Source organism: Bos indicus, chromosome 5 (genome assembly GCF_029378745.1).
Source record: "Bos indicus isolate NIAB-ARS_2022 breed Sahiwal x Tharparkar chromosome 5, NIAB-ARS_B.indTharparkar_mat_pri_1.0, whole genome shotgun sequence".
NCBI classification, from domain to species: domain Eukaryota; kingdom Metazoa; phylum Chordata; class Mammalia; order Artiodactyla; family Bovidae; genus Bos; species Bos indicus.
In genome coordinates this window covers 65,062,664-65,088,954 of record NC_091764.1, presented here as the reverse complement: position 1 = coordinate 65,088,954, position 26,291 = coordinate 65,062,664, and the positions used below count along the sequence as shown (strand labels likewise).

General features: G+C 37.2%; 1 protein-coding gene across 2 annotated transcripts in view; it reads left to right on the top strand.

The window, feature by feature from the left end:
* Positions 1-25,276, top strand: part of SLC5A8 (solute carrier family 5 member 8) — a 71,292-nt gene extending 46,016 nt beyond the window's left edge. For both annotated transcript variants that reach the window (XM_070789611.1, XM_019961166.2), the window contains 6 exons: positions 3,297-3,364; positions 8,017-8,103; positions 11,443-11,648; positions 16,867-16,970; positions 19,525-19,604; positions 20,561-25,276. In XM_070789611.1, the coding sequence (XP_070645712.1) occupies positions 3,297-3,364; positions 8,017-8,103; positions 11,443-11,648; positions 16,867-16,970; positions 19,525-19,604; positions 20,561-20,686 (671 nt within the window). In that variant the 3' untranslated portion in view covers positions 20,687-25,276. The remainder of the gene's footprint in view (positions 1-3,296; positions 3,365-8,016; positions 8,104-11,442; positions 11,649-16,866; positions 16,971-19,524; positions 19,605-20,560) is intronic.
* The last annotated feature ends 1,015 nt before the right edge of the window (positions 25,277-26,291 follow it).

The following is a 26,291-nucleotide window of genomic DNA, read 5'->3' as shown; positions in this document are numbered from 1 at the left end:
AGCACCAGTCCTTCCAATGAACATTCAGGACTGATCTCCTTTAAAATGGACTGATTGGATCTCCTTGCAGTCCAAGGAACTCTCAAGAGTCTTCTCCAATACCACAGTTCAAAAGCATCAATTCTTCAGTGCTCAGCTTTCTTCACAGTCCAACTCTCACATCCATACATGACCACTGGAAAAACCATAGCCTTGAATAGATGGACCTTTGTTGGCAAAGTAATGTCTCTGCTTTTGAATATGCTATCTAGGTTGGTCATAACTTTCCTTTCAAGGAGTAAGCATCTTTTAATTTCATGGCTGCAATCACCATCTGCAGTGATTTTGGAGCCCCCCAAAATAAAGTCTGACACTGTTTCCACTGTTTCCCCATCTATTTCCCACGAAGTGATGGGACCAGATGCCATAATCTTAGTTTTCTGAATGTTGAGCTTTAAGCCAACTTTTTCACTCTCCTCTTTCACTTTCATGAAGAGGCTTTTGAGTTCCTCTTCACTGTCTGCCATAAGGGTGGTGTCATCTGCATATCTGAGGTTATTGATATTTCTCCCGGCAATCTTGATTCCAGCTTGTGCTTCTTCCAGTCCAGCGTTTCTCATGAGGTACTCTGCATATAAGTTAAATAAACAGGGTGACAATATACAGCCTTGACGAACTCCTTTTCCTATTTGGAACCAGTCTGTTGTTCCATGTCCAGTTCTAACTGTTGCTGCCTGACCTGCATACAAATTTCTCAAGAGGCAGATCAGGTGGTCTGGTATTCCCATCTCTTTCAGAATGGAAAGATATTTAACCTCAATTGCTAAATGTCCCAGAAATGTCCCAGATGCAGTATTTGACTCAGAGAAACCTAGCTCATGGACTTCTTCATTTTCATTTGGGTATACTTGTTTCAGGATGAATGACTAACAAATTTGTTTTTTAAAGAAGAATCTTTAACCTCAACTTAATAGCACTAGTAGACTGTCAAAGAAATAGTAAATAATATTCTGTTTTATACCACAATTCTGTATGTAATTGCCATAACTGTAGCCTGGAATACATACTTAATTTATATTCTTCAGTGTCCCCTAAATTTAAATAGCATTAAATTATTTTATTATGTACCTGGTTTTAATCCTAGAGCATAATTTTTTTAAAAATGATATAATGCTTCCTTAAAGGATATTTAGATGGGCTCATTTTGGGGTTGTTGAAGCTGTGTGGTTTAGTAGAAACAATAGAAGCTTTTGAAGCCAGACAGACTTGCTGGCCTCACCAAATTGCTTCACTGATTTACTAACTGTTAACCTCGAGCAAGCTTCCCAGATGGCTTGGTGGTAAAGAACTTGCCTGCAGTGCAGGAGATGTGGGTTCAATCACTGGTTTGGGAAAAATCCCGTGGAGAAGGAAATGGCAACCCACTCCAGTATTCTTGCCTAGGAAATTCCATGAATAGAGGAGCCTGGCAACAGAGGAGCCTGGCAGGCTGTAGTCCATGGGTTTGCAAAAGAGTAGGATATGACTTAGTATCTGTGCAACAACAAAGCCTTGAGCAAACCCAGTTGAGCCTCTGTTTCTTTATATGGAAAATGAAAACAAAAATTATTCACTTTGTAGGTACTGTGAGATTTAGAGATAATCCATGTAAAACAAGAGGTACTAGCTGATACTCAAGGAATGATGTTGATGATGATTAATAACAAATGGACTCCACTAGTGTAGATGAAGCTTTCATTCATTTTGAAGGGTTGAATATAATCATTATGTTGAGGTATGTAATATGGCAAATGACTTGAATGTTTCTGATAATTTGAGTAGAAAAAACCCACAATGATGATCATTCATGAGCTACCAAGTAGAGAAGAATTTAGTATGTTGGAAATACTATTTATATTAGGATTTAGAGACATGGAAAATCATTGCAATAAAGCTCCTTTTAAAAAAATTAATGTAAAGTTTTCCATTCAGGCACAATGAGATTTATTTACTCACTTTGCTTAACAAAGGTGTGAGTGCTTTTGTAAGTAAGATAGAAATAACATAAGGAATGCACTAATTTTTTTATGAACAAATTTCTCATTCATTTTATTTTTTATATTTTGAAGTTTATATGTGGGAAATTATATTAATGGATTTCAGGTGCGTTTTGTTGAATGGAAATCTTTAAAAATAAAAATGGGGGGTGAAATTTTCTTATGTGTGTTAGTTGCTCAGTTGTGTCCAGCTCTTTGCAACCCCATGGACTATAGCCTACAGGCTCCTCTGTTCTTGGGATCTCCCAGGCAAGAATACTGGAGTAGGTTGCCATTCCCTTATCCAGAGTTTTCCTAAAGCAGTTTCAAAAGTAAAATGTGTAGTTAGAGAAAACCTGGAAAATACTGAAAGCCAAAAGACAAAAAAAATTCCATAAACTGACCACCAGTGATAGCTTGAGAATTTCTATAAAGGAGTTTTGGGGAAAGAGTTTGGTAGAAGGGAAAACTATAAATCTTATCTTCAAGTTGCCTTTCTTTGCTTTTGTTTAACAGGAAAGGTTTGTGAATATTGGTGATTATAAGAAGGCTAAAGGTCCTAATGGCACCCCACTCCAGTACTCTTGCCTGGAAAATCCCATGGACAGAGGAGCCTGGTAGGCTGCAGTCCATGGGGTCGCGAAGAGTCGGACACGACTGAGCGACTTCACTTTCACTTTTCACTTTCATGCATTGGAGAAGGAAATGGCAACCCACTCCAGTGTTCTTGCCTGGAGAATCCCAGGGACAGGGGAGCCTGGTGGGCTGCCGTCTACTGGGTCGCACAGAGTCGGACACGACTGAAGCGACTTAGCAGCAGCAGCAGCAAAGGTCCTAAAATACTCTGGTGTGGATTTCCACTTCCCAGGAGAAATGAACACTTAAAGTCAGAAGACTTTCTGATGTTTATTACTCCCTTGCCCCATCAGAGCAGTGCGTCCTGTTTTTGGCAAACTGAAAAGAGACCTGAGCTTTCCTTTACAAACAAATGTTTATGGAGGATTAGATTAGTAACACAATGGTTTTTAGTTTAAAATACCTATATTTAATTTTAGGGATTCTTTACTTATATAACCTAATGTAATAAATCCTGGGACATGATATCAGCGTTTTCTTTCCTCTTTGCACACTGCTGATGCTGTAGAAAAACAGCCCATTGCCTTTTTACCTGACTCTGAGATAGGTGGCCATTCTTCATTATAGTCACGTTACACACTTTGAATCAAAGTATGGTAGTTTATTCTATTGAGAATTCTAATCCTCTGAGTGGATTTTGCAATGGCTTTTATGTCATCCATATAGGTGTGCTGTTTGGGGCCCTGTGTATTGGCATGGCTGCACTGGCTTCACTAATGGGAGCTTTGTTGCAGGTAAGAGCTAATCCTCAAAGGTTTAAGTCATAATCACTAAATTTTTTTTAAAGTTCATGTGATCATCCTTCTAGACTTCTCTCTTTATATATCTACCCATAGACATATCAAGGAACAGATATGACTAAAGTCTTTAAATTTTTTTTTAATTAAAATTTCCATTTTGAGAAAATCATAGGTTTACAAGTAATAGTAAAAAATAATACAGAGAGACTCCACATATCCTTTAGCCAGTTTCCTCAATGGTGAGAGACTTAGGTTACTTTTCCATGTGGATGTCCAGTTGCACCACTTGTAAAAACTATCTTTCTTCCATTGATTGCCTTTGTACCTATGTGAAAAATCAATGGAGCATATTTGTATGGGTCTATTTTTGGTGTCTTTGTTCTATTCCATTGATCTGTGTGTATATCCATTTGCCAAGATCACACAGTCTTGATTACTATCATGTTGTAATAAATCTTGAATCCAGATTTACTGACTCCTTCCACTTTATTGTTATTTTTCAAAATTGTTTTAACTATTTTAGTTCCTTTGCCTTCCTATATAAAGTTTAGAATAATATTCTCTTCATATATATATATATGTATATAATTTATATATAAACCCTGCTTAGATTTTGATAATATTGCCTTAAACCTATATAACAACTCGGGAACATTTTTACCACATTGAATCTTTTAATCCATAAATGTAGTATGTCTCTTCATTTATTTAGATTGTCCCTAAGTTTTTCCACCACCAACTGTGTAATTTTTATAACACAGTAATTTTTATATAAAAGTCCCATTTATATTTAATTAGATTTATACCTAAGTATTTCATTTTTTGAGTAATTTAAATGATATTGTATTTGTAATGTTGGTGTCCATGTGTTTGTTAATGTATAAGAGATACAATTGATTTTTGTATATTTGTCTATATCATATGACCTTGTTGAGTTTACTTATTAGTTTCTGGGATTTTCTTCAACTTCAGATAGGGACAATTTCATATCTTCTCTTCCAATCTGCGCATGTACCTTTTGTTTCCCTATTGCTTCAATTTGTTATTATTATTATTATATTATTCCTGTGGCTTCAGTTTACACATTATGTTGAATAAGTGTAGGAGAGTGAACACCATTGCCTTGTTGCCCAGTCTGAATGAGCAAAGTGAAAGTGAAAGTTGCTCAGTCGTGTCCTACTCTTTGCAACCTCATGGACTATACAGTCCATGGAATTCTCTAGGCCAGAATACTGGAGTGGGTAGCCTTTCCTTTCTCTAGGGGGTCTTCCTAACCCAGGGATTGAACCCAGGTCTCCTGCATTGCAGGCAAATTCTTTACCAGCTGAGCTACAAGGGAAGTCCCTGAATGAGGAAAACATTTAGTAATTCATTCTTGAGTACATTAGCTGTAGGAGTTTTGTATATCCCCTTTACCAAATTAAGGAAATTCCCCTTTACTCCTATTTTCCTGAGAGTTTTTATCATGAGTGAGTGTTGAATTTTGTCAGATGATTTTTCAGCGTCATTTGATATAACAATATGATTTTCTTCTTTAGTCCTTTGACATGGTATATTATCCTGATTGATTTTCAAATGTTGATCCAGCCTTGCATTTCTGGAATAAATTTCATTTGGTCATAGCATATAGTTATTTTTATATGTTGCTGAATTCTATTTGATGATATTTTATTAAGAATTTTTACATCTATATTCATGAGAGGTACTGATCTGTAGTAATATTTTTTTGTAATGTCATTGTCTGGATTTGGTATTAGGGTCATACCAGCTTCATAAAATAAACTGGAAAGAATTCTCTCCTTTTTTATGGAAGAGATTGTGCAAAACTGGTGTTAATTCTTTGTTTGGTATAATGCTGTTTGGTATAATACTCTAGTGAAACCATCTGCTCTTGGGGGTTTCTTTTGGGGGGAATTTAAAATTATGAATTCAGTTTCCTTAGTAGTTATAGCTATTCAAATTACCTGTTTCATATTGGATGAATTATAAAATGGATCAAGGATTTGATCCATAGTATTCCCTTATTATGGTTTTGATATCTGCAGAGTTTGTAGTGTTAGCTCTTGTTTTATTCCTCACATTGGTAATTTTATCTTTTATCTGTTTTTTAGTCTTGCTAGAGCTTTGTCAATTTTTATGGATATTTTCAAAGAATTAGCTTCTTGTTTCACTGATTTTTCCATATTGTTTTTCTGTTTTAAATCATTGCTTTTTGTTCTTACCTTCATTATTTTCTTCCTTCTGCTTACTTTGGATTTTGTTCTTGAGGTAGGACCTTAGATGATTGATTTCAGAATTTTATTTATAATTTATGCACTAATTGCTAAAATATTCCCTCTCAGCACTTCTAGCTGTGTCCCACAACTTTTCATGTTTTGTATTTATATTTTAAAATTTCCTTTGATATGTCCTTTTGCCCCATGGATTGTTTAAAAGTATGTTACTTAGTTTCTAAGTGTTTGAAGACTTTCCTGTTATCTTTCTGCTATTGATTTCTAGTTTCATTCCAAGGTGGTCATTCTGAACACATTCTGTATGATTTTAATTCTTTAAAATTTGCTGAAGTCTGTTTTATAGCCCAGGATATAGTATTTTGGTATCTGTTACAGGGGAACAAGAAAGGAATGTGTTCTCTGCTATTGTTAAGTGTATATTCTACAAGTGTCAATTATTAATAGATCTTCTCATCGATGGTTCTGAGTTCTTCTGTATCCTTCTGATTTTCGGTTTAGCACTCTTTAACTGTTTAAGTCTTATTTTTCCTTCAAGTTTCAACTTAAACATTATTTTCTGAAAAGGCTTTTTCTGTTACCTGGATAGGTTTGAGTTCCCCTCTATTATGTTCCCAGAGTACCTCATATTTCTCTTGTAATCCCCATTATAATTCTTTATTGCAGTCATTTATTTAGTGTCTATTTTACTAAATAGGTTAAAATTTCATGAAGGTGAGGATTATGTCATTGTTCTTTGATACTGTACCAAATATCTGGTACAGTTCCTAAGACAAAGTAGATATTTTATACATTCAGGTTGAATATAACTATTTATGTATTGGTTCATAAATATCTACTTACCTGATCACCCCCAAGTAGTCCATGGAATTTCCATGGCCACCTGGGTCCGACTCTGGGACTCTGGGACCTCAGCATGACCCAGAAATTTGAAGGTTAATGCTAGGCATAACAAGTCCTCCAGACTCCTGCTTCAGGCCTAAGGTTTGGTTCCTTTCTGGTTGGTTGTTGCTTAGTGTATACCAGCTGTTAAAATAGTGTACTCTCATTCTGATTATATGAATGAATGGATGATTTAGGTCTAGAAACTCTAACCTTATCTGGTACACCTAAGCTATAACCAACAAAACTCCTGTTAGTATGCTTTCCTTCATAGTCTGAATCATTTTTAGAGCTCTTATGATTGATTCCCCCTTTTCCCCCCTTTTTCATATACCAGCTCTGGCCTGAGTATAGGTAATGAGATATTCTAGGAGAGTCATCATGACTTTAAGACAGCTCTTCCTTGCTTCATCTCTAACCAAGGTCTTATTTCCTGAGACAAGTATTTGGTGGGGAGACTATTCCTTGTATCTCTAGAACTGGCTCTAGGTCACACTGTCACGGTGACCACCACATGTGCCAAGTGACTTCTCACATTTTGCAGTGAAGTCTACCTTCCTTCCAACCGGACTCTGGTTCAAGAGACATTGTGAAATGGTTCCTTAGGACCATATTCTGAGTCCATATTCTCCTTGAGCACTAGTTCTTCTCTGTCATCATATCCTCACTCCTTCCCTAGTCCACTAGGTAGAGCTCTTTTCTTGTTTTTTTGTTTTGTTTTGTTTTGTTTATTTGTTGTTGTTGTTGTTTGTTTTTTAACCCAGAGCTGCAGTCTATACCCTCTAAAAATTTTTTGACTAACATTTTTTCTTTAATGTATTAATTCTCTTCCATCTGTCCCTTTTACTCTGTGAACAAACCAGTGGGTCCCTGATTCTTCTTTGATGGTTCTATTCACTCTCAAGAATTAGCTGTCTGAATATTGTGAACATATATCTCTTGAATGTTTCAGCTATTTGCACTTTTGCATTCTTCACACTGTAAACTTTTTTCACTATCATGATTTTGGCATCTGTCCATCAAAGCAAAGGTTGCAGTTAGCCAATCAGGTTAAAACTTTCTACATGATTTGATCAATCTTTTTTTTTTTTTTTCTTTTTGAAATCACATTTCTCATTTTAGTTCTATCCTTAGGAAATCAAGGATAGCATTGGGTTTTGTTGCCATCTCTGGTCACTTAGTAGTACTTAGCCACAATCTTGTTTTGCAGAGCATTTTGAGACTACCGAAGCACAAAGGAGTGATGTGATTATTAACATCTACAAGAACAATGCTAGGAGTAGTGTCCCTCTTGCCTCATAATTCTCTGTCCTCTTTATAGTTTGCTTCTTTTATTGAGGATACTTAATGAACAGATAGAACCGAGCCTGAGATGCAGAAGCTTCCAGGTTCTAATTATCTCTTTGTCAATGGCAAGGCTGCCATGATTTTCAGGAATTTTGAGTTTAAATCCTCATCTCAATGAAATTACTTTTAAATGTTTTAACTTTGGATTTCCGATTGCTGATTGATGACTTCTTATTAATTTTGTAGGCAGCACTCAGCATATTTGGCATGCTTGGTGGGCCACTTATGGGCTTGTTTTCTTTGGGGATTTTGGTTCCCTTTGCCAACTCAATTGTAAGTATAAAAGATGAATATATGTAAAGTCTACTTTTCCAACTACAGTAGCATTTCTACAATTTTTCTCAACTATAAAGTTATGGTTCCTCTGATACCTGTCATTAGTGGCTTATCTTGATGACTTAAGTTATTCGTATTGACTTCGCTGGGACACACAACGAATGTACTATGCACTGGGACCCTGCATGTGTGAAACTAAATGGAAACTGCCAGAACAATATATATTGTGACTGCTGCTGCTGCTGCTAAGTCGCTTCAGTTGTGTCCGACTCTGTGCAACCCCATAGATGGCAGCCCACCAGGTTCCCCCGTCCCTGGGATTCTCCAGGCAAGAGCACTGGAGTGGGTTGCCATTTCCTTCTCCAATACATGAAAGTGAAAAGTGAAAGTGAAAGTAAAGTCGCTCAGTCATGTCCGACTCTTCGAGACCCCATGGATTGTAGCCCACCAGGCTCCTCCGTCCATGGGATTTTCCAGGCAAGAGTACTGGAGTGGGGTGCCATTACCTCCTCCGATATTGTGACTATCACATAATTATAGAAAAGCGTAATTATAACTAAAATATAATATTGTTGTTTAGTCACTATGTTGTGTCTGATTCTTTGTGACCTCATGCACTGTAACCTACCAGGCTCCTCTGTCCATGGGGTTTTCTAGGCAAGAATACTGGAGTGGTGGTGGTGGTAGTTTAGTTACCAACTTGTGTCCGACTCTTGCGACCCCATGGACTGTAGCACGCCAGGCTCCTCTGTCCATGGGATTTTCCAGGCAAGAATACTGGAGTGGGTTGCCATTTCTTTCTCCAGGGGATCTTCCCAACTGAGGAGTCAAACCCAGGTCTCCTGCAATGCAGGCAGATTCTTTACTGACTGAGCTATGAGGGAAGCCCATTTCCTTCTTCAGGGCATCTTCTTGACCCCGGGATTGAGCTTGTGTCTCCTGCATTGGCAGGCAGATTCTTTACCATTGAGCCACTGGGGAATCCCAAAATATAATATTAAAGAGTATCATAAAGCACAACTAAAGAATATATATTATGAAATAATACATAATATGATATATAATATAATACAATATATTATGAATATTGGGCTTCCCAGGTGGTGCTCAAGGTAAAGAACCTGCCTTCCAATACAAGAGATGTAAGAGATGCAGGTTTGATCCCTATGTTGGGAAGATCCCCTGGAGGAGGGCACAACAACCCACTCCAGTATTCTTGCCTGGAGAATCCCAAGGACAGAAGAGACTGGCAGGCTACAATTCCTAGGGTCTCACAGAGTCAGACATGACTGAAGCAACTTAGCATGGACATTATGAATATTATATTATATAACTAAAGAACAACATTTTGTTTTTATTTATTTTTTACCCTTCATTAATATTAATCATTAAGATTTAAAGGAGATTTACAGGCTTGGATATGAAAGATTTCAGGGCAGTAGAGCCGAGGATACCTGTGAATAGCCTGGGTACAGTAAAGAGAAGCAATAAGATAAATTCTTTGCCACTTTGGTCAGAATCTATTCTCCTGATATTTAAAGATGTAGCTCCAACAACGTGCTTCTGTTCCCAAAAGGATAATCATAATTTATAATTGAGTTCAGAAAGAAGTAATAGCTCTGTTCTTCTATATAGACATATCTGTGCTTTGAGGTGTACTAAGTTTTGTTTAGTATAAATGAAATTGAAATAATTTCTCTGAAAGTCAGGAGGAACACTACTAATTTAGTCCTGCTATAAAGCTGAAGTTTAGGAAAAGCTTATAATGTATGTGTGGTTGTTTCAGACAGATGGAGAATAACTGTAGAACTTTATACTTAGAATTCCATTTTCCTCATGAGGCATTAGGAATTGGTAAGACAGATACAAATAAGGGCTATTATCATTGTTATTATTGTTAATAATAATTCTCAATGAAGTGTCATATGAAATGCTAGCTTAGTAGAAATGAATCACAAAGAAAGAGGGCAGTTCATGTCCACCTCAAAATGTTGAAGTTTTGATGAGATTCTTTGTGAAATGCAAGTGGTTGGTTGAGTGACTGAAATATTAAAAGAAGATTGACTTTTGATTTTTGACATTTATTGCCACCATGAGTTGCCTCCAGAAATGCTATAGCTGACTAGGTCCAACTTGTCCTTAGCAGAGGAAGTAAGATACTGCTATTTCTGTTGTAATAATCTGATCATTATTCTTAAAGTGAGGGGAGAAATTTCACCACAGAGAAAGGGGCTTTCCAGCAAGATTTGCTTTCGACTGCATTATTTGGAACTAGGGCTTAAATCATTCAAGGACTGACTGACTATCAAAAACTGTTCGATTACTGGTGAAAGGTAGGAGCAGGGTAACCCAGGTCTTTCAAAGATTGTGAAACCAAATGTCTTTAGAGAGGACATTTCCACATATCTCTGGAAGTACTTGGCTTGGTTATATGTACCGTTGCAGTCATTTGTGAAAACATCTTGCTATTTTCCAGTATTCTTGCCTGGAGAATCCCAGGGACAGAGGAGCCTAGTGGGCTGCCATCTATGGGGTCGCACAGAGTCGGACACAACTGAAGCAACTTAGCAGCAGCAGCAGCATTGTCCCCTAATTTACTTATCATGCATGTTGCTAAGTAAAGGAATAAATTCTGTGGATGCTTTCTTCTTCATAGCCTGTTGCTCATGCATGCGTGTGTGCTAAGTCACTTCAGTCTTGTCTGACTCTTTGTGACCCTAGAGATTGTAGCCCACCAGGCTCCTCTGTCCATGGGATTCTCCAGGCAAGAATACTGGAGTGGGTTGGTGTTCCCTCCTCTAGGGGATCTTCCCAACCTAGGGATCGAACCTGAGTCTCTTAGGTCTCCTGCATTGGCAGGGAGGTTCTTTACTACTAGTGCCACCTGGAAAGCCCCTGTTGCTCATATGACATGCCATTTTTTTTGTAAATTAAGTAAAAGTGGAGGGAAAAGTTGGCTTGAAGTCAACTGCATATCTGTCTGTTGTGGTCACTGGGTGTAAAGAGATGAAGAGACCAGAACAGAGGGCTGGCCATGGAGACAGAGTGGAAGGCATGGAATTATGAGATATGTAAAGAAAAATGAAGAAGAATTGGTGATTGGCAAGATAGAGATATAAAATAGGGGTTGGGGGTTCCAGAGACAAGGGCTCTGGGCTGAGGGACCTGGGACCCATGCTGCCCTTGGCAAGAGGCAGGGAGCTTGCAAGGGAGAAGAGTTTTAGGAAGGAAGCTGGTAAATTTGACTTGGACCGTGTTGAGCTTAAGCTCCTAATGTTAACTTCTATTTCAAAGCAAACTGTATTATTTGTTTTGAAAAACACTTCTGTTTTGCAGGGAGCACTTGGGGGTCTGCTGGCTGGATTTGCCATTTCTTTGTGGGTCGGAATTGGAGCTCAGCTTTATCCCCCACTTCCTGAGAGAATGATGCCATTAAGACTTGAAACCCATGGCTGTAACAGCACATACAATGGAACAAATTGGATGACAACCACAAAAATGCCATTTTCTACCAGTGCTTCTCAAGTACACAACATTGAAAGGTAATGGATTGAGCCTTGTAATGCCATATTTTAAAAAATGAATGTGACAGATAGAAAACCTCTGTTGCTCTTTGTCTTGCCTGCAGTGCTGTGATTTTGCCTAATTTTGAAATGAGGAGAGTGTGTGTGGCTTTCTGGCTATTATATTTTGTTCAGAAATAGCAAAAGAAAAAAAGCCATATTTTCTTAATTTCAATAAAAATTTCCACTTCACCTACAGATGCAGAGAAGACTTGAATAGTAACAAAAAATTCTACTATGTGTAAATGCTGACAAATATTAGTTCCACTTGAATGAAAAGTTGTCTTTGTCCACTGAAAAACCTTTAAAATGAAAAGCAAAATTATAAAAGACACATTGCGTATATAGCCTTTGAAGTATAACTTTTACCAACTAGAAGCTGCAATTTGTTGAAATACATTGGATAATTGCTATTTGTTCAGTTTTAAATATTCCAAATCTTTAGAGCATTGGCAATGAGTTGCAGCTGTGATCTTCCTGTTAGAGTTTTCAGTTATGCAGTACATTTTTGAGCTTCTGGCTACTGATGTCATCTGATTTAATGAAATAATGTAGACTTTTGGTTGGAGAAGGAAATGGCAACCCACTCCAGTATTCTTCCCTGGGAAATTCCATGGACAGAAGAGCCTGGTGGGCTATAGTCCATGGGATCACAAAGAGTCAGATACAACTGAGTGAGTTTCACTTAGTGACTAAACAGTAACAGACCTTTTGGTACATCACTGTTACACTGTACAGTGGATGCGAGAGCAAGACTACCCTCAGTGGGTATATACATATTCAGCTTTAAAGCGCAAAACCCATGGATGCATTCAAGGAATGCAAAGATGATGGCACTTCCCCTAAAGTATTGCCCCAGTTCCAGCTTGCCTAGAATGAAGCCACTGGAGAATCATTTCTTTTGAGACAAGACATGGCATCTCCCTCTTAAAATGGGACACACTCCTGGGAGAAGGAATGTGACCATACATACAGACATCATTGGTGATTCAGAGGGAATTCAGCTATGAGAATACTTGTGTGGGAGTCAGGGCTGGTAATCTGCATGGGTAAAGAGAAAAGGTAGTTCTAGGGCCTGAGGCATGTGGGGGGGAAGGTTTGACTAGATGGGGATGCTATGGAGATAAGGGCACAGAAATACAGGGTGTATTCTGGATAAGAATGAATGCATTTATGGGGTGGAGCTCAGGAAGTCATTAGAGAGAAGGGAGAAGTGATGAATTAGTTAAGGGAGAAGTGATTAAGGATAAATTGGAGGATGTTGAAGTTGTACTTTTCATTTCGCAATTTTTCTTAGTGTTTGTCCTGATTATGTAGATGTATCTTTTAATTTAAAGGCATATTGGTTATTTGGATTTCCAAAATACATAAATGAGCTGAGGTTTACTATGTGCCTGGTACCATAATAATCACTGTTCTATGTTAGCTTATTTATAAAATAGTTCAGCTAATAAATCAGAATTTTTTGAGCATGAACTAAGTACCCACAAGAATGATTATAAGCAAAGTTGAAATGTAGATTAGCACAGACTTCAGGGATGCACTAATACTTGAAGAATGCAGAAGTTGGCTAGAAGAGAAGGTCTGGAAAGTTATTGTTGTCACAGAAAATGACCCAACCGGAAGTTGGACAAGAGAATAAACAAGTAATACATTGTGAAAAGTAGTATTCACAGTCTATCATGACAACCAGAAGGAGGAGGAGCCTAATGATTCCTGAGTGAAAGATTCTAGAGGAGTGTAACATGGGTGAAATAATCAGGTGAACAAGATCAGACGGGGGAAAAAAGGAAGGAGTGTATGTTGCAGAATGAAGGCAACATATGCAAATCAGGAAGGCCTGAAGCCACATGGTGTCTTAGGACGTCATGCACAGTTCAGGATGACTAGAGTCCAAGGGGAGTGAACACACACACAGCCAAAGGTGAAGTAGCTACTCTCACTGCCTACATATTAGGTTTCAATCACTCAGATTCAGTTTTTACTTTTTAAGTTCCCAATACTTAATGGGTACATAACTTGCATTTCCCTTATGATTAATGAAGTTTGATACCTTTTTACATGTATGGCATACAGGCATTTGTATGAGGTGGCTGGATGGCATCACCAACTCGATGGACATGAGTTTGAGTGAACTCCAGGAGTTGGTGATGGACAGGGAGGCCTGGCGTGCTGCAGTTCATGGGGTCGCAAAGAGTCGGACACGACTGAGCGACTGAACTGAACTCAACTGGGCATTTGTATAACTACTTTTATGAACTTTTGTGACTTTATTGAAATCTTTGGTCCATTTTAAAATGAGTTCTCTGTTTTTATTTATTTAAGTTTTCTTGATAAATTCTAGATAAAAGATAAGTTTTGAAAATATTTTTCTCCCACTCTGTGGCTTACCTTTTTACTCTATGGACGGAGGAGCCTGGTAGGCTGCAGTCCGTGGGGTCGCGAAGAGTCGGATACGACTGAGCGACTTCACTTTCACTTTTCATTTTCATGCATTGGAGAAGGAAATGGCAACCCACTCCAGTGTTCTTGCCTGGAGAATCCCATGGACGGAGAAGCCTGGTAGGCTGCAGTCCATGGGGTCGCACAGTCGGACACGACTGAAGCGACTTGGCAGCAGCAGTGATGCTTTATAGTGGTCAGAATTTCTTAATTTTAATTGAGTTCAACTTATCAGTCTCTTCCTATATGGTTAGTCTTTTGTGAGTCCCATTTAAGAAATCTTTGCCTACCTTGAGGTCATAAAGATATTCCTCTAATTTTTTTATTTAAAAGCTTTCTTGCGCACCATTTCCATTTGTGAATTGTAATCCACTTTGGAATTGATTTCAAGTGATCAAGATTCATTTTTTCCCCATATGGATATTAGCCAAAAACCATTTATTGAAAATATCTTCTTTTTGCACCATTTGCCATGCAGTGGCAACTGTGACATAAACCCAATGACTATTTTTTGTGGGTCAATTTTTCGATTTTCTATTCTGTTCTATTTTGTCTGTCTTTGGCCCAATATATCACATTATCTTAAGTTCACTAGCTAACTTCTATTTTCCCCTTCTTTCTGGGATCTTGACCCCTTAAGTTCTAATTGCCATGATCTCTCTGAGGTCTACAAAAACCTGCCTCATCCCATCTCCAAGTTTTCAAATATTACTTTTGGCTGGATGGTGGGTCTATCAAAGCTGCATGTGGAATCCTAGAGCAGTTGTTTTAGAAGCAGATCAGGTCATGTCACTTCTCCACTTAAAATACTACAATGTGCCTTCCAGGTCTATCCACGTCGCTGGAAATATAAGTGAAATAAGTCAGACAAACACAAATACTGTATATCTCTTATATGTGGAATCTAAAAAATACCACAAAATAATGAAGATAACAAAAAAGCAGAAAGTGGGAGGGGCAATATAGGGGCAAGTGATTAAAAACAATTAGGTATAATATAAGCTACAAGGACATATTATACAACATAGTGAGTATAGCCAATATTTTATGATAACTGTAAATGGAATATAACCTTAAAAAATTGTGAATCAATATATTTTACACCTAAAATGCCCAGCTGGATGAATCACAAGCTGGAATCAAGATTGCCAGGAGACATCATTTAAAAGTGGACATTTAATTTCCAAAATTCATGGAATTTTTAAAGTATCTTTGACATTAATTTCTCATTTTGATATTAATATCTCATTTAAATGCTTTCTTCTCTACAATCAAAATGGGAATTGTTATGTTTATTAATTTGTTTACTTAATCACTACATATCTCTTTTAGAATGTAAACTTCCTGAGAGCAGGAACCCCCTTGTCCACCTTTTCAATGTCAGACTTTCCAATGAGAAGAACAGTGCCTGGGAAACAAAGCAGAGTTGAGTGAATAACATGAACAGAATGAATAAACATGGACATTGGTATTATAATAAACATTATTGGTATTATGAGATCAAGGTTCAGTTCAGTTCAGTCCAGTTCAGTCGTTCAGTCATGTCCGACTCTTTGCGACCCGATGAATCACAGCACGCCAGGCCTCCCTATCCATCACCAACTCCCGGAGTTCACTCAAACTCATGTCCATCGAGTTGGTGATGCCATCCAGCCATCTCATCCTCTGTTGTCCCCTTCTCCTCCTGCCCCCAATCCCTCCCAGCATCAGAGTCTTTTCCAATGAGTCAACTCTTCGCATGAGGTGGCCAAAGTACTGGAGTTTCAGCTTCAGTATCAGTCCTTCCAAAGAACACCCAGGACTGATCTTTAGGATGGATTGGTTGGATCTCCTTGCAGTCCATGGGACTCTCAGGAGTCTTCTCCAGCACCACAGTTCAAAAGCATCAATTCTTCAGCGCTCAGCTTTCTTCACAGTCCAACTCTCACATCCATACATGACCACTGGAAAAATCATAGCCTTGACTAGATGGACCTTTGTTGGCAAAGTAATGTCTCTGCTTTTGAATATGCTATCTAAGTTGGTCATAACTTTCCTTCCAAGGAGTAAGCATCTTTTAATTTCATGGCTGCAATCACTATCTGCAGTGATTTTGGAGCCCCCAAAAGTAAAGTCTGACACTGTTTCCACTGTTTCCCCATCTATTTCCCACGAAGTGATGGGACCAGATGCCATGATCTTAGTTTTCTGAATGTTGAGCTTTAAGCCAACTTTTTCATTCTCCTCTTTCACTTTCATCAAGAGGCTTTTTAGTTCCCCTTCACTTTCTGCCATAAGGGTGGTGTCATCTGCATATCTGAGGTTATGAATATTTCTCCTGGCAATCTTGATTCCAGCTTGTGCTTCTTCCAGTCCAGTGTTTCTCATGATGTACTCTGCATAGAAGTTAAATAAGCAGGGTGACAATATACAGCCTTGATATACTCCTTTTCCTATTTGGAACCAGTCTGTTGTTCCATGTCTAGTTCTATCCGTTGCTTCCTGACCTACATATAGGTTTCTCAAGAGGCAGGTGAGGTGGTCTGGTATTCCCATCTCTTTCAGAATTTTCCATAGTTTATTGTGATCCACACAGTCAAAAGTTAGGTCACACTTAATTTCTGATCCAATAAGGTAAAAGTGGGACAGCAAATTTGGACATTATAAACATGATTAAATATTATATTCTGAGTTTGCCATGAGGGTTATTGACACATACTCTTAGTTACTAGTAGCATGCATAAAACCTTACAGTTATGCTTTTGTTCTTTCTTAGGACTCCACTGATGGATAACTGGTATTCTTTATCATATTTATACTTCAGCACTGTTGGAACTTTGGTAACGTTATTTGTGGGAATGCTTATCAGTTTATCAACAGGTAACATTAATATTGCTATATTTAGTATTAGTATTGCTATATTTATTATTGCTATATTTACCTCTGTATTAGTTTTTACTATATCTGTTTTATAGCTATTTATGTTATTATACTATATAAAATAGTAAAATACTATTAGTTCAATTATTTGTTCCATTTTACTCATGGGAAGTTTTAAGGACTAGTCTTGAAAACAGAAGACCCATCTCAATTAGAATCTGTTATGCCATTTAGCAGCTGCATGAACTTATAGCTCTAAGTCTGTATAGCTGCTCCGTAGCTACTCTGAGCCTTAGCTATCTTATGTATAAGATGAGGGTAATAACAATTGACCTGCCTATCTCACAGGTTGCTGTAAGATAAAAATAAAATGCTTTTGTGTAGCTATTACAATGCTAGGAGTTTTATACATACCATTATAATAGCCCTGTGCCATGATATTCTCATTGTCCTGCACCAACTCTTTGTAAACTGGAAAGAAGATATCTATACATGTAAGGAGTAGCCTTTATATCTAATTATGGTCTTTATATCCAAACATAGTGTGAAGGCTTTTTTTCAGATGTCTGTAAACTTAAAAAAATACATTTTAAATAAAATCAAATCAATAATACACATGGTATACCCTGCTTTTCTGGGATTGCTGTAGAACCATTATCCTGGGACTTCATTTTGCCCTAGTTCTGTGAATTCCCTTGGTCTCCTTCCTGTGTTTGATGCTCTGCTGCCTGAATCCCATTTCTCCTAATTCTTGTTTACTCCCTTAACTGAATGGAGTATATGCTATAGCATGTTCTTGAGAAAGGATGGACAAGAGATCTTGGAAACATTGCATATCTGCTTGATAATTGTTGGCAATGTGAGTAGAGCATCCTAGGTTGAGAGTAACTTTCTTGTTCCTGAAGCCTGTCTTACTTTTCTTCGACTTGTCTTATTGCTGTTCAGAATACCAGTTCCCTGTCATGTACTGGCTGTTTACATGTGACCCATTTCACAATGACTGTCCTGCCCTAAACCCTCAGGAGGGTCTAAAGACCTATATCCTTCAGTTCCAGGGAATTTTCCTACATGATTTCTTTTATAATTTCCTGCCATTTTCAATTTTCTCTTTCTGGAAACCCTGTTAGTCAAATGTTTTAAACCTGGACAGCCCCTCTGATTTTCTTATCTCTTCTCTCTATTTTCCATCTCTGTGTCTTTTAGGTCTACTACATGGGATATTTTTATAAATACTTTTCCAGTAATTTTCAAAGGAGAGCGCTGATCCAGTTTTGAGAGTAGTCCGTAAAGAAAGGAGGGTGGGTAGAGGCTATTGCACTTATCCAGGTGAGCAGTCGTGGTGGTTTGGAGCAGAGCAGTAGTGTGGAGTTGGGGAGAAAAGCTGGGCTCCCTAATTTCCTATGTTCCCTCACATATACACATCCAGAGCAGCCAAACAAGGGGCAGAAAGCTCCACTGCTTTCTTTATCAAGTGTGTTATAATCAGTCAGAAATCCTACACTTCATCCAAGTATGTGTGATGTCTGCTTTATGCTACAAATCTACCAGCACGGTGCCCACTTTGTAGAGTACCACCACCTCTCATTGATTTTTTGGCATCTGGATAGCACTGTCTTTGATACTTCTTTGGTACTTGCATTGATAATTAAAATTATATTAATAATGACATTAATATAACAGATTAATGATTGTATTAACATTATATACTTGTCATTATTATAGACATTACAATCTATAATTATTGTAAGTTTATAATAAAGTTTGTAGATATCTGTTACCTCGCAAACAGTTGTTTAAACTATTCTCTTTCTTTTCAAAAAGAACTATGCTATTTCTCCTAAGTAATGGCAGGTTTACTCTCAGCATGGCAGGTTTACTCTCTTATCTGTTGTGATATATTTTAAGACAGATTTTAAACTTTTCTCACCGGTAACCCAACCATTCAGATCTGGAACAAACATCTCCTTTTACTATTTGACTTTTGGTCTTTTTCAACTCATTTTTTTCCTTAAAAAATGTTAGTGTCATAATACTCTCTTTGCTCCTCCCCCCCCTTAAATGCTTTGATTCTGATAACCATATTGGTTTTCACTTGAATAGTTTATCCAACAATTCACAGTTTCCTACATTTCTTCATGCATTGACAGCCACCAGATTAAGGAAGGGAAACTCTGCTGTCTGAAGCAGAGGTAGATGGTTTGATAGTTTATTGATAGAACATGAAGAATGCTTTTAAACCAGTTTTCCTACCAGTATTGGGCCAGATGACTCTTCCCTAGCTAATACTGGATGAGGCAGTTGGCTTACATTTAAGAGCCATCTCATTTATCCTTAAACACTAGACTCATATTGATTCCACTGAGAGGCTTGCAGAATCTGGGACTGACTGAAGGAAGAGAAAGAGTGGGCTAAGTCTCCAGCACTATTTAAAAGACCCTTTGTGTTTTGTAAGTGCATAGAAGTGAATGTGCTCGAGTTAAATGTGTGTATGATGGTCCATCCCTGGGTAGTTACAGATATTTTTTTAACAATGTAAATAATGTCTGTTTTTCAGGAGGAAGAAAACAAAACATAGACTGCAGATTCCTACTAACCAAAGAGGACTTTTTATCTAATTTTGACATTTTTAAGAAAGTGAGTTGGCTTTTTTTTCCCTTAAATTCTTTTTTTTTTTGCATTTTTTTTAATTTTTAAACTTTACAAAATTGTATTAGTTTTGCCAAATATCAAAATGAATCCACCACAGGTATACATGTGTTCCCCATCCTGAACCCTCCTCCTTCCTCCCTCCCCATACCATCCCTCTGGGTCATCCCAGTGCACTAGCCCCAAGCATCCAGTATCATGCATTGAACCTGGACTGGCAACTCGTTTCATACATGATATTTTACATGTTTCAATGCCATTCTCCCAAATCTTCCTACCCTCTCCCTCTCCCACAGAGTCCATAAGACTGTTCTATACATCAGTGTCTCTTTTGCTGTCTCGTACACAGGATTATTGTTACCATCTTTCTAAATTCCATATATATGCATTAGTATACTGTATTGGTGTTTTTCTTTCTGGCTTACTTCACTCTGTATAATAGGCTCCAGTTTCATCCACCTCATTAGAACTGCTTCAAATGTATTCTTTTTAACGGCTGAGTAATACTCCACTGTGTATATGTACCATAGCTTTCTTATCCATTCATCTGCTGATGGACATCTAGGTTGCTTCCATGTCCTGGCTATTATAAACAGTGCTGCGATGAACATTGGGGTACACGTGTCTCTTTCCCTTCTGGTTTCCTCAGTGTGTATGCCCAGCAGTGGGATTGCTGGATCATAAGGCAGTTCTATTTCCAGTTTTTAAAGAAATCTCCACACTTTTATCACCAGTATAGAATACTCGTTAGTCCTCAGACTCTCTTGGAACTCTGATGGACAAGGAAGATATTTGCCTTCCTCTTTAAATGATTTATTTCTGTTGTTTATCTCTGCTTCAGTAGACTGTGAATAAGATTTAGAGAAAGAAAAGTAGTAGTGATAATTATTGAGGTGAATGAACAGTTTCTTTTTTCTAATCATCATGTTAACATTTTCTTTTAGAAGAAGCAAGTTTTAGGCTATAAATCTCATCCAGTAGAAGATGGTGGAACTGATAATCCTGCCTTCAACCATATCGAATTGAATGGCACAGATCAAAGCAGCAAGATCAGTGGAACTCGTTTGTGAAGCAGCTGTGACGCTAAATGATCTTAAGCAGTGTGCCAGTTTTATGTCTTCTAAAATACTTGAATCAGGTTTTAGATTTCTTTTTTTGGTCTATAATGAGTACTTTGGAGAGAACTTTGGGGGGTCATTTTGTTTAAGCAAAGCCCTGACTTTTTTTTTTTTTAACTTTCTACACTCATTAATTGATGTAACTCTGGAGGTAAAAGTTTCAGCATCAGCATTTCCCTATAACTCTCTTTTATTTCAGTGAAGTTGTAGTTGTGAAAGTTGTGACTACATATGTGCTGAAAAGCTAATACATACATATAACATGTGCTTGATGGTTAAAAGAATATTCTTAAATTAGAGCATTGTTAAAAATATTTCCTCTGCATTTGGTGCTAGCATGTTTTAGAGTTGGCTAAAATCGTAATTGATGTTGAAAAAGATCTTTCTCCCTCCTATCACACTGTTTTTAAGGAGCAATGAAATAGTGGGTATATGCTATCTAAATCTTTGCTTCTCATCAACCCCTATCAGCCCAGGGCACATATTAATCTTGGAATTGATTCTTGCTCAGGAGGGTGGTAATCAGGAAGCATCCTGTTTGGGACAGAACATGGGCCCAATAATCAAGGCCTTCTTGGTACTACACATCTATTCCTAGGCCTTTTTGATTGTTATCTATAGTTCCTGGCCACTGGCTGCTTATATTGCCTTTCTTAGACTCTAGTTCTTACCTGGATTCCAATTTTCTGACCCATCGACTTTGGTTTTGTTGTGCATTTCATGCTTGCTTGCCTTCCTATTCATAATTTCCCATTCACTCTATTGCCTTGTGCTTGCTTATGTCTTAAGACACCCGGTGTGAATCCTGTTACCCTAGATCCTGGTTCACTGCATCCCAGCCTATAAATATAAACTCCCTCCCATGAGCCTTATACTGACCAAAGTACTGTCAACTAGGTACTTACATATTTGGTGGTCCAAGAACATACACAGAATTAAAAATGATTAAGTTCCATGGAATTAGAAGATTCCACTGAATACTATTAAGCTGCATTTTTTCAAGTCAACTACCCTGCAATCATTTAAATTTAAAGGTACATACGCTTAGGCATGGGTTGCCACCTGGCTCAGTGGTAAAGAATCTGCCTGCAATGCAGGAGATGCGGGTTTGATGCCTGAGTCTGGAAGATTCCCTGGAAAAGGAAATGGCAACACACTCTAGTATTCTTGCCTGGAGAATCCCATGGACTGAGGAGCCTGAAGGACTAGAGTCCAGTTCAGTTCAGTCGCTCAGTTGTGTCTGACTCTTTATGACCCCATGGACTGCAACACGCCAGGCTTCCCTGTCCATCACCAACTCCTGGAGTTTACTCAAACTCATGTCTGTTTGAGTCAGTGATGCCATCCAACCATCTCATTCTCTGTTATCGCCTTCTCCTCCGGCCTTCAATCTTTCCCAGCATCAGGGTCTTTTCAAATGAGTCAGCTCTTTTGCATTAGGTGGCCGAAGTATTGGAGTTTCAGCTTCAGCATCAGTCCTTCCAATGAATATTCAGGACTGATTTCCTTTAGAATGGACTGGTTGTATCTCCTTGTTGTCCAAGGGACTTTCAAGAGTCTTCTCCCAACACCACAGTTCAAAAGCATCAGTTCTTCAGCGCTCAGCTTTCTTTATGGTCCAACTCTCACATCCACACATGACTACTGGAAAAACCATAGCCTTGACTAGACGGACCTTTGTTGGCAAAGTAATATCTCTGCTTTTTAATATGCTGTCTTGGTTGGTCATAACTTTTCTTCTAAGGAGTAAGCGTGTTTTAATTTCATGGCTGAAGTCACAATCTGCAGTGATTTTGGAGCCCCAAAAATAAAGTCTGTCACTGTTTCCCCATCTATTTGCCATGAAGTGATTGGGACCAGATGCCATAGGGTCACAAAGAGCCAGACGTGACTAAAGTGACTGAGCATGCACGCATAGACATGGAGAAGGAAATAGCAAACCACTCCAGTATTCTTGCCTGGAAAATCCCATGGACAGAGTCTGACAGGCTACAGTCCATGGGATTTCAAATAGTCAGATGACTTAGTGACTAAACAGCAATGCTTAGACATACTCAATTCCAGTATATCCACCTGGTTGAAAAGCTAAATTACATAGGCAAATATTTTTCTTTAGTGCTCTGGAATTACTGAGTATATGCTGTGTTCCATGTTTTAAAATTTCAAGTAGCAATCTCAAAGTTTATTTTGTTTCTTTTGCTATGATTCTAGCTAAGACTTTGGTTACAGGCTTTCATCAATAGCTTACTTTTTTTCTATAGTTCACACATTAGATACTGTTTAGAAGGTTTTTTTTTTTTTTTTAGCTTCACACTGTTTTAAAATAATAATGTGTGAAATATTTAGGTACATTAAAATATTTTATAATTAGATAATTTTGCTTATTTTTTGATACTTAGTGACTATGCTGTGTACATTTAGAGGTTGCCAATTAAAAACATTAATAAATTAAAAAATAGGAAATAACATTAATCTAAAACAAAGAGATTTATACATTTAAATTAATGATATATTCATATATTTTGTATATGTAAAGTTGTTACTTTTAATCAACATATTTGTAAGCATATATCAAACTTTGTAAACTTTTCTGTAACTTTTTAATGAGTAGGAAGATATAATCTTGTTTCATGTGAGTGTGATTTGAACTATTGTTATTTATTTAGTAATTCTAAATGCACATATGTATAGACTGCTTTAATTTAGGAAATAAAAATCAAGTTATTTAAATAATTTTTTCTTATCTGACTGCCAAGGAGTTATGCAATATATACTTTTTTTATGCAATATATTCTTTTTTTTTTTTTTTTACACCCCGTCTCCCAGGCCACAGCATAGCAACCGAACATGGCGGCTGCGCAGACGCCGCCAGTCAGCCGCCTGGAGCTGGGGCCGCTGCAATATATTCTTAATGAGAAATATAATACTTCGATTCTTGTTCACTTTCTTTTAACAAAGTATGTCTTTGTGACATTAGGAATTGTAGATATTTTACTTTTATAAACGTGAGAGAACCAGATGCAATTCTTAAGAAATAAAAGTAATATTACTATTAAGTATTAAAAATTATTTATCTTGTCTAAATCTTTGAGTTAAACCAAATGAAGTTAAAATGTTAATATAATATGAATTTTTAAAAATCAAGTGTTCTTAATTATTTTGAATCATAAAAGTGCTAATGGGAGCAAAAAGCCATGTAAGTTGCCTTTTTTTTTGCCACTAACAAGTTGTATTACCTTGAATTTATCCTTAATCTCTAATAATGGAACTTAACACTAAACACATACCTACCTCACAAAAATATGTATGAGTATCAGAGGTCATTTGACACTTTATTAACTCAAATAGTGTGCTTAAAATTTCAATTGAAATTGATTGGAAATCAAAAGTTGAGACAAAGGTTATTGCTAGTTTTGAAAAAAGTTAAGCTGTTAATAATTTTCAATGTAATGATGTGGTTATAGTTCCTTTCTCTAAAAGATATTTACCATAGAAATATTAAAATATACATAGGAATCAAAAGGCTATAGGCCAATCACATTCACTCCATAGAGAAAAGAAAATTTTATATGTAGGATGTAAAACAGGATATAGGTATATTCATCTATTTAGTTGCTAATGTGTTCATTTTCCCTCTCAACCAGTGGTTCTCCATGGGGCAACTTTATATCTCAGGTGACATTTGGAAAGAATCGGGATACATTTTTGGTTGTCACAGCTGGTGAGGAGGTGCTGCTGGCATCTGGTGGATAGAATTCAGAGATGCTGCTAAATGTTCTATGATGCACAGAGCCGCCATCTCCTCCACAGCAAAAGATGATCCTGCCTCAGATAGCAATAGTGTTGAGTTCAAGAAATCCTGCCCTAGAGGCTAACGTTGAAATCTTGATTTTCCTGAAGTCACATACCTTGGTTATGTTCCTTTAGGAAATGGCCTTGACTTACCTATCTGATTATTCTCTTCTACAGGTGAGGATAAAGTATTCTAGCATATGGAATGTTATGATGCAGAATAATAACCATATGTTTTCCACAGCATTTTGAAAATAGTAAGGCCTGTAGAATTGTGAATAAATATGAAAACAACTCTTAAAAGAGTTTCATTTTGCAACATGGTTTTCAATATTAACATGCACTAGGATAAAAGAAATATTAATATATGAATATGAAGGTTTCATAGTTTTGTTTTATTTATGATAACTCCAGAAAGTATAGAAAATGAGTGTCTGTCCACAATGTAGATAACACGGGACAGGGATGCGGTTGAGATGGAGGAAGTAGCTTTTGTATCGATCCTTACATGAAATTCTGAGTTTCATCCAATAATGATTGTTGATACAGAGTCAACTAACTGCATGACCCTTTAGTTACTGAAAATTTGCTGTAAAATTAATAGTTAAAATAATTTAATGACTGTAAAATTCACTTTCACACTTAAGTTACATGCCCATTGTTTGTGAAAAAACGAGATTGAACGTTATAATGTAAAAACATGATTGCATTTCTGATATTTCAACTTGCTGATTAAACTCTACAAGTGTCTGCAGGTGTCTGTTCTTGGGGACTAAATGTCAAATTGAATATAATTAATGTTATCAGCTTTTACGGAAAGTTATTTCCACCCCACAACACAAAGGACTCTTCCTGTGTACTATGTGTAGGTTATAAATGTGTAAGCAAATAAACATGTAGTACTTTTGTCACTGGAAGAATACTTTATATTTTAAGCAATTAAGACGGTATCTGAACATAGAGAGTAACATATTTAATACTGGTAATTTCTTAGCTGTTCTCTCTTTTAATCTCCCCCCATCTTCCATTTTCTCTATTCCGTAACTGTTAACTCCTATTAGATGAACGGTGTCACTTTTTGTCTCATCCCTTATTTCTTTTAATCTAGTTCATAATTTCTATATTTTCATATTTTTATAGTCACAGAATCGGACAAGTAAGATCTTAGAACATTTTAATCACCCAGAAGGATCAGTCCATCCCCATTTCCTCCCAACACCGTTAGCCTTAAGCAATCACTAATCTCCTTTTGGTCTCCGCAGAGTTTTCTATTCTGGAAATTTCAGATAAATGAAATCACATGAAAATTGAAAAACCACAGTATGTCTTTTGTGACCACAGTGGTCTTTTGTGACTGGCTTCTTTCACATAGCATAATGTTTTCAAGGTTAATCCATGTGGTAGACATCAGTACTTCATTCATTTTTATGGTCTAACAATATTCCATTGTATGGCTATATCACATTTTATTTACTCACGCATTAGTTGATAACATTTGTGTCACTTCTACTTTTAGTCTGTTATGAATAACGCTAATCTGAATGCTGTGTGCAAGATGTTGTGTGGATGTGTGTTTTCATTTCTCTTAAGTATATACTAGTAGGAGAATTCCCAGGTCATATGGGAACCCTATACTTAACCATTTGAGGGACACCTAGACTCTTTCCAGAGTGGTTGTGCCATTTTACATTTCTATCAGTAATGTATGAAGGTTCCAATTTCTCCATATCCTGATGAACAGTTGTTAACTATATGTTTGATGATA